Genomic DNA, 8,455 nt, shown 5'->3' on the forward strand with positions numbered 1-8,455 from the left:
TGCGACTTACATACTTTGGACATGTTGTCAGGAGGGATGAGTCCCTGGAGAAGGACATCATGCTTGGCAGAGTACAGGGTCAGTGGAAAAGAGGAAGACCCTCAACGAGGTGGATTGACACAGTGGCTGCAACAATGAACTCAAGGATAACAATGATTGTAAGGGTGGTGCAAGACCGGGCAGGGTTCGTTCTGTTGTGCATAGGGTCGCTATGATTTGGAACCGACTTGACAGCATCTAACAACAACAACAACAACAATGGAAATCCATTTTAGTTTACAGAGCCTATTTGTTCAGCCATTTCAAAAATTATCCTTCTTTGGTCTTTAAAACATATAAATGTGCATGTGTGTATATGTATCTAACCAAAACAAAAAAACCATCTATATATATATATTTTATTTTTCTGGGTAAATAGCAATACAAGTTCTTCACACCATAGAGAAAATGAGCCATGTGGCAAGCTAATTGTAAAATAGTACTAAATTGTACTATGTGATGTTGTAAAACCTTACATTATTTGACTGGCTATTTAAAACTCTACATAACAGAGTACAAAGCGGAGTGTTTAATCTCAGATTTTACCTGATGATTGACTCTCTTCTGCAATATTACCACAATTAAAGCCATATTTTCACAACTGTTTCAGCCAGGGAGAGAATTGTTTATTTTGTCTCAACAGTCATTAGGGTCAAATTTATCTAACAAGTTAATTTATCTTTAGTTCCTTGGAGATATAGTTTTTCATTTCTCATTTCCATTTGGAGCTTGCCTGTTGATGATAAGTGAAAAGCAAAAGATGCCAGCATCACTGGCTATTTGGTTTGACAGATATTTTCTTGGAATTAAACGTTTTCTTCATAAATACTTGTATAAAATGATGATGAAGAGTAGTCATTTGTGTTAGCTACCATATTCATGAAATTATTTTTATTATTCGTCACTTTAGTGTGTTTAACAGTAGGTCCATTAAATCAAATAAGCATCGAAAGTTTTTTAAATGTTAATACATTCTAATTGAGGAGATTGTTTCCTGAATTTTCTAAGGATATAAACAGGAAGTTACAGAATATATATAAAGGGAAGCTCAGAACTATGCTCTCCAATTTCATTACCACTTGTTCCTCATCATTTTCAAAGGTAAGGATTTTATAGCCAGTTGTTTTACTGAAACTTAGTTTTCCAGTAGAATCAAAATATACCAAACTTAATCTGAATGTGATGTTTCTTAGAGGTTGTAAACAGACAGAACCTTCACATGGTAGACTAAAAATATTTTGCTTGAAAATTATATAATGGCTGGTGAAGATGACATGTAAGGGAAAGCCAAAGTTGTAACCTGACCACTTCCAGGAGTATTTTCCATCCTTGACAATCCTTTTACCACATCTCATGCTGTATCCTTCAAGTTCTGTTTCATTGATGACTCGAGGCCCAATTTCCCTGTATTGCTGTGCCTTAAGCAAGGTAAGCCATTGTTGTTTGTAAATAGATGATAACCATTCTGAAGGTATTAGAGCATCTTGTTCAATAACTTTCGTGGAGGCTAGGTCACAGATGATATGCTGAAACCTCAAATTTTTGAACACTGGTTGAAAGACTATGCCTTGTTCAGTTTCGAGAAAGGTGGTGTAACCAACACATTTCTTGTGCCTGTAAAACCAGTTGTTTGCATTATCTAAGAGCCGTTTCATTGAGCCGTTCCAAGCTGGGTTGAGGTGAAGGAACATCCACTCTTTAAGTGTGGTGTATACATCCATTTCCTTTTGCATTACTAATAAATTAGAAGAAGAGATAAGCAGATTCATGAGATCTATACTGAGTTCTTTGTAAAGCTGAATACTTGGGTGTGTCATCAGGTTGTGAAGAAGCCATTCAAAGCAATTTGTCTTTACTGAATCTAACCCATAGGCCTCTGCTGCTGTATAATAGCCACATACAGTTTTTACATTAATTGTTTCCTTCATGGTTTCATCACACTGCTGAATTAAGCCTTCTACCTGAAGCAAGCATGCTGTTGCCAAAACTCCTGGAACTTGAAGGGGCTCCATTAAGACATATTCATCCCTGTACAATGAACCTAGTACAAAATGCAGGGATTCTACATCTATATTCTGGTCATTAATCTCCAGCTCAATAATATCCTTGTGAGAGTCTTTCCTAGAACCTCTGAACATGCTAGCAAAGTAGCCTGACTGACATAAAAATATTTTGTGTAAACACCATACTTTCCCCAGGGCGCAGATCTTAATGTCACTGGTTTCCCCATTCAAAAATAAAGTTTCGTAAGTGTATTTGGATGTGATCCTAAGTTTTTTCCCGGGGCTTGCGCTGAGGACTTGCTGTAGATCCTCCCCCTGGCCTACAGACCTGTGGCAGTTCTCCTTAGACTTTGGGCCCAAGCAGGGCCTGCTGCTCTGCTTGCGCTTTCGATTTCCAAATACGTAACTGGGGCCCGCCTGGGCTTCTGGCTGTGGATCCGCTGGGCCTGGTTCCCTGCTTCGCAGGACCCGGCTGCTCAAGGGCCCCATAAGTGAAGGCTTTCAAAGTCCCTCAAGGAGACTCTTTAAGAAACTCCCCTGCCTTGGCATTGCTGCCGCCTGCCACCACCTGCCAATGCCCTAGTCTCACTGGGACCCTTTGGCACAATTCCAAACGTCACAAAGGAGGCCCACCTTCTTCGTTGTCCTTCCCGTTCCTCATGCCCTGTGGCCCCGCCCCCTGCCTCCAGTGCCTTTGTATTGAGCCTGGCCTGTCACACCAGTCTCTAGATTTTTCTTAAGAATGCTTTCCTATAAGGAAATGACTGTCAAAGCCTTTTGCTCAGTGTTACAGATTGTACACATTCGCACTCCCACTGCTAACTTATGAGAGCACGCTCTGACCAATTGTCAGTAGTATTAAATATGATCATTTTGCTAAAACTTCTGTATTTCCTTGCTGACCTTGGCATTATTTAGCTCTTCTTTTAAATCTGAATGTCAATAAATATTTCCATCATCTATGTTCAAATTTGCTAAGCCATGTGGAGATTCTCATAATTTTAAGCAACAAAAGCATTATACAAACTTTTGCAAACAAAATGAATCAGCCCCTGATTCATTCTTCTGCATGTGAAAATTCAATTTTCACAGCACCATTTATTGAAAAGGCTCTTTCTTCCCCATTCAATGAACTTAGCACACTTGTCAAAAATCAGTTGACCATAGGTGTGTAGGTTCATTTCTGGACTCTCAATCCTGTTCCATATCTGTGTCTATTATTATAATACTAGTACCAGACTTTTAATTACTGTAGCTGTATAGTGTGTTTTGAAATCCAGGAGTGTGAGTCCTCCTAATTTGTTCTTCAAAATTGCTTTGGTTATTCGGGGTCTCTTGCCATTCCATATAAGATTGAGGATAGAATTTTCCATTTCTGTAAAGAAAGCTGTTGGAATTTTGATTAGGATTGCATTGAATCTATAGATAATTCTGGGTAGTATTGACATCTTAACAATATTGCGTCTTCCAATCCATGAACATGGAACATCCTTCCATTTATTTAGGTCTTCTTTAATCTCTTTCAACAGTGTTTTATAGTTTTCATTGTATAAATCTTTCACATCTTTGGTTAAATTTATTCTTTGGTATTTTATTTTTGGGGGTGCTTTTGTAAATTGGTAAACCCTGGGTGGCATGGTGGTTAAAAGTTACAGCTACTAACCAAAAGATCGGCAGTTCGAATCCACTAGGCGCTCCTTGGAAACTTTATGGAGCAGTTCTACTCTATCATATAGGGTCGCTATGAATCAGAATCGACTCGACAGCAACGGGTTTTTTTTTTAGTTGTAAATGTGTTTGCTTCCTTAATTTCCTTTCAGATTTCTTATTGCTTGTGTATAGAAAACCAAATGATTTTTGTGTGTTGACCTTGCATCCTGTAACTTCCTCTATTAGGTCTAGAAAGCTTTCTTGAGAATTCTTTGAGATTTCCTATGTATAGGATCATGTCACCTGTGGATAGAGATAATTTTACTTATTCCTTTCCGATCTGGATATGTTATATTTCTTTTTCTTGCCTTATTGCTCTGGTTAGGACTTCCAGTACAATATTGAATAGAAGTGGTGAGAACAATCATCCTTTTCTTATTCCTCTTTTCAAGGGGAAAGTTCTCAAACTTTCTCCTTTGAGTATAATGATGGCTGTTGGTTTTTCATAAATGTCCTTAATCATATTGAGGAACTTCCCTTCAATTCCTATCTTTGTGAGTGCTTTTAATAAGAGATGGTGTTGGATTTCATCAAACACTTCTTTTGCATCAACTGAGATGATCATGTAGTTTCTTCTATCTAGCTAAAGGTTTGTTAATTTTATTGACCTTTTCAAAGAACCAACTTTTGGACTTGTTGATTCTATTGTTTTCTGTTCTCTATTTATTTCTGCTCTGGTCTTTGTTACTTACTTTCCTCTGGAAGCTGCTGGTTCAGTTTACTCTTTTTCTAGTTACTCAAGTTGCAGAGATGCTATTAATTTGAGATCTTTCTTCTATTTAAATGTAGGCATTTATTTCTATAAATTCCTTCTGAGGACTACCTTTGCTGCATCCCATAGGTTTTGGTATGTTGTATTTTCAGTCTCATTCAACTGCAGGTATTTTTTTATTTCTCTCTTGTTTTCTTCCTTGACCCATTTGTTGTTCAATAGTTTGGTGCTTAATTTCCATGTATTTGTCAGTTTTCCAATTTTCCTTGTTTTATTAATTTCTAGTATTATTTCCTTGCAGTTGTAGAAGATAATTGTATAATTTAAATACTTTAAAACTTAATGAGATTTATACTGTTATTCAAATTCTCTGCTTCCTTACTAATCTTCTTTCTAGATGTTTTGTTCATTATTGAAAATGGTGTATTGAAGTCCCTGGTTATTATTGTGGAGTTGTCTATTACTCCTTTCAGTTCTGTCAGTATCTGCTTCACATGTTTTGGGGCACTGATGTTAAGGGCATACATATTTATAATCGTTACATCTTCTTGATGTGTTGACCCTTTTATCGTTGTATAATGTCCTTCTTTGTCTCTTATAACAGATTTTGACTTAAAATCTATTTTGACTGATATAAATATGGCCACCCCCACTCTCTTCTGATTACCATTAGCTTGGATTATTTTTTCCATCCTTTCACTTTCTGTCTGTTTGTATGCTTAGGCCTAAGATGTATCTCTTATAGACAGGATATGGATGGATCTCTCTCTCTATATATATATATTTTAGTGTGTTTTAGGTGAAAGTGTATACAGCAAATTAGGTTCCCATTTAACAATTTTTGTACAAATTGTTCATGACATTGGTTACAATTTTCACAATGTGTCAGCTTTCTCATTATTTCCATTCTGTTTTTTTCTGTTTTCATTTATCTGGTTTAACTGCTACTCTTTGCAAAGTCATCTTTGCTTTCAGGTAAATTTCGACCATTTGGTTTCATATAGTTGACTATTTAAAGGAGTACATTCCTCATGTGTGATATTGTTTATTTTATAAGCAAATCTATTATTTGGCTCATAGGAGACCTCTAGGAGTGGCTTCAGTTTCAAGTTAAAAGGATACCTTAGGACAATAGCCTTCGGTGTTCCTCTAGTCTCTATCAGTCCAGTAAGTCTAGTCTTTTTTAGGAATTTGAGTTTCGTTCTACATTTTTCTCCCACTCTACCTGGGACCTTCTGTTATGTCCCTGGTCAGAATGGTGGGTAGTGGTAGCAAGCACCAATGAGTTCTTCAGGTATCAGGCTACAAGAGGCCATGGTTGGTGTGGGTGGATCATTTTTTTATTCATTATGCCACTCTGCCTTTTGCTTGAAGTGTTTAATGCATTTAAATTGAATTATTGATAAGGAAGGACTTATTTCTGCTATTTTGCTTATTTTTTGGCATGCTTTGTACCTTCTTTGTCCTTCAATTGCTGCAAATTTGTCATTATTCGTGTTTAATTGCTTTCTGTGTTGAGTTTTTTTCTTTTTTCTTCTGTGTATATTTCTTTAAATATTTTCTTAGTGGTTAACAAAAAATTATATTTACTAATACCTTATTTTTACATAAACCTACTATAACTTCATGCCAACAACAAATAACATACAGCATTAACATAAACTCTATTCCTATTTTACTTCTCCCTCCCCATCTCTGTTGTTGTCGTCTTTTACTACTTTATACATCCTATGCCTTTTATAATAAATTTGTGCTTGTTTTTTATGCATTTGCTATTATAGAGCTTGAAGAACATAACAACTAAATTTACTAACTGACAATGCTGTAGAACTAGCCCTTTATTTGTCTTTGCCATTACTTTTTCTAGAAAGCTCTCGTTTATTTTTTATTTTTCCCCTATCATGTATGGCTTTGAATAGCTGTCTAGTGTCCTTTCTTTCTATCTTAAGAACTCCCTTTAGGATTCCCTGCAAGGCTCTCTTCTGGTGGTAATGAATTCTGACAACTGTTGTTTGTTCCACCTTCATTTTTGAAGGACAACTTTGCCAGGTAAAGAATTTGTGGTTGACAATTATGTTCTTTCAGCACTATATATATATATATATGTGTGTGTGTGTGTGTGTGTGTGTGTGTAAAACCCATTGCTGCAGAGTCAATTGCAACTCATGGCAACCCTGTAGTAGGCAGTAGAACTGCCACACAGGGTTTCCAAGGAGAGGCTGGTGGATTCAAACTGCTGACCTTTTGGTTAGCAGCCATAGCTCTTAACCACTGTGCCACCAGGGCTCCAGGAACTGATGGAATATCAATTGAGATGTTTCAACAAACAGATGCAACACTGGAGGTGCTCACTCATCTACGCCAAGAAATATGGAAGACAGCTTCTGGGCCAACTGACTGGAAGAAATCCATATTTATGCTTATTCCCAAGAAAGGTGATCCAACTGAATGTGGAAACTATAGAACAATATCATTAATATCACACGCAAGCAAAATTTTGCTGAAGATCATTCAAAAATGGCTGCAGCAGTATATCTACAGGGAACTGCCAGAAATTCAGGCCAGTTTCAGAAGAGGATGTGGAACCAGGGATATCATTGCTGATGTCAGTTGGATCCTGGCTGAAAGCAGAGAATACCAGAAGGATGTTTACCTGTGTTTTATTGACTATGCAAAGGCATTCGACTGTGTGGATCATGACAAACTACGGATAACATTGCGAAGAATGGGAATTCCGAAACACTTAATTGTGCTCATGAGGAATCTTTACATAGATCAAGAGGCAGTTGTTGGGACAGAACAAGGGGATACTGATTGGTTTAAAGTCAGGAAAGGTGTGCGTCAGGGTTGTATTCTTTTACCATACCTATTCAATCTATATACTGAGCACATAATCCGAGAAGCTGGACTATATGAAGAAGAACGGGTCATCAGGATTGGAGGAAGACTCATTAACAACCTGCGTTCTGCAGATGACACAACCTTGCTTGCTGAAAGTGAAGAGAACTTGAAGCACTTAATAATGAAGATCAAAGACCGCAGCCTTCAGTTTGGATTGCACCTCAACATAAAGACAACAAAAATCCTCACAACTGGACCAATGAGCAACATCATGAAAAAACAGAGAAAAGATTCAAGTTGGTAAGGATTTCATTTTACTTGGATCCACAATCAACAGCCATGGAAGCAGCAGTCAAGAAATCAAGAAACACATTGCATTGGGTAAATCTGCTGCAAAGGACTCTTTAAAGTGTTGAAGAGCAAAAATGTCACCTTGAAGACTAAGGTGCGCCTGACCCAAGCTATGGTATTTTCAGTCACATCATATGCATGTGAAAGCTGGACAATGAATAAGGAAGACTGAAGAAGAATTGATGCCTTTGAATTGTGGTGTTGGCAAAGAATATTGAATATACCATGGACTGCCAAAAGAACGAACAAATCTGTCTTAGAAGAAGTACAACCAGAATGCTCCTTACAAGCAAGAATGGCGAGACTGCGTCTTACATACTTTGGACATGTTGTCAGGAGGGATGAGTCCCTGGAGAAGGACATCATGCTTGGCAGAGTACAGGGTCAGTGGAAAAGAGGAAGACCCTCAAAGAGGTGGATTGACACAGTGGCTGCAACCATGAGCTCAAAAATAACAACGATTGTAAGAATGGCTCAGGACCAGGCAGTGTTCCGTTCTGTTGTGCGTAGGGTTGCTATGAGTCGGAACCAACTCCATGGCACCTAACAACAACAACAACAATGGATGGATAAACAATAGTGGTGCATCTATGCAATGGGAATACTATTCATCCGCAAAAAGCAATGAAGTACTGATTCATGTTACAACGTGGATAAGCCATGAAGACATAATGCAAAGTGAAATAAGCCAGACATAATAGGCCACATATTGTACCATATCACTTGTACAAAATGTTCAGAACAGGTAAACCCATAGAGTCAAAAAATAAGATAGTGGTTTCCAGGGACTGCAGAGGAT

The 8,455-nt window shown here is 37.6% G+C and overlaps 1 protein-coding gene across 1 annotated transcript; it reads right to left on the reverse strand.

Moving 5' to 3' along the window:
* Window positions 1–974: 974 nt before the first annotated feature.
* Window positions 975–2,683, reverse strand: LOC100663748 (germ cell-less protein-like 1). The gene has a single exon (XM_003420392.3). The coding sequence runs from the start codon at window positions 2,529–2,531 to the stop codon at window positions 1,014–1,016; it is 1,518 nt and encodes a 505-aa protein (XP_003420440.1). The 5' UTR covers window positions 2,532–2,683; the 3' UTR covers window positions 975–1,013.
* Between the last annotated feature and the right edge of the window lie 5,772 nt (window positions 2,684–8,455).

This window comes from Loxodonta africana, chromosome X (genome assembly GCF_030014295.1).
Source record: "Loxodonta africana isolate mLoxAfr1 chromosome X, mLoxAfr1.hap2, whole genome shotgun sequence".
NCBI lineage: Eukaryota > Metazoa > Chordata > Mammalia > Proboscidea > Elephantidae > Loxodonta > Loxodonta africana.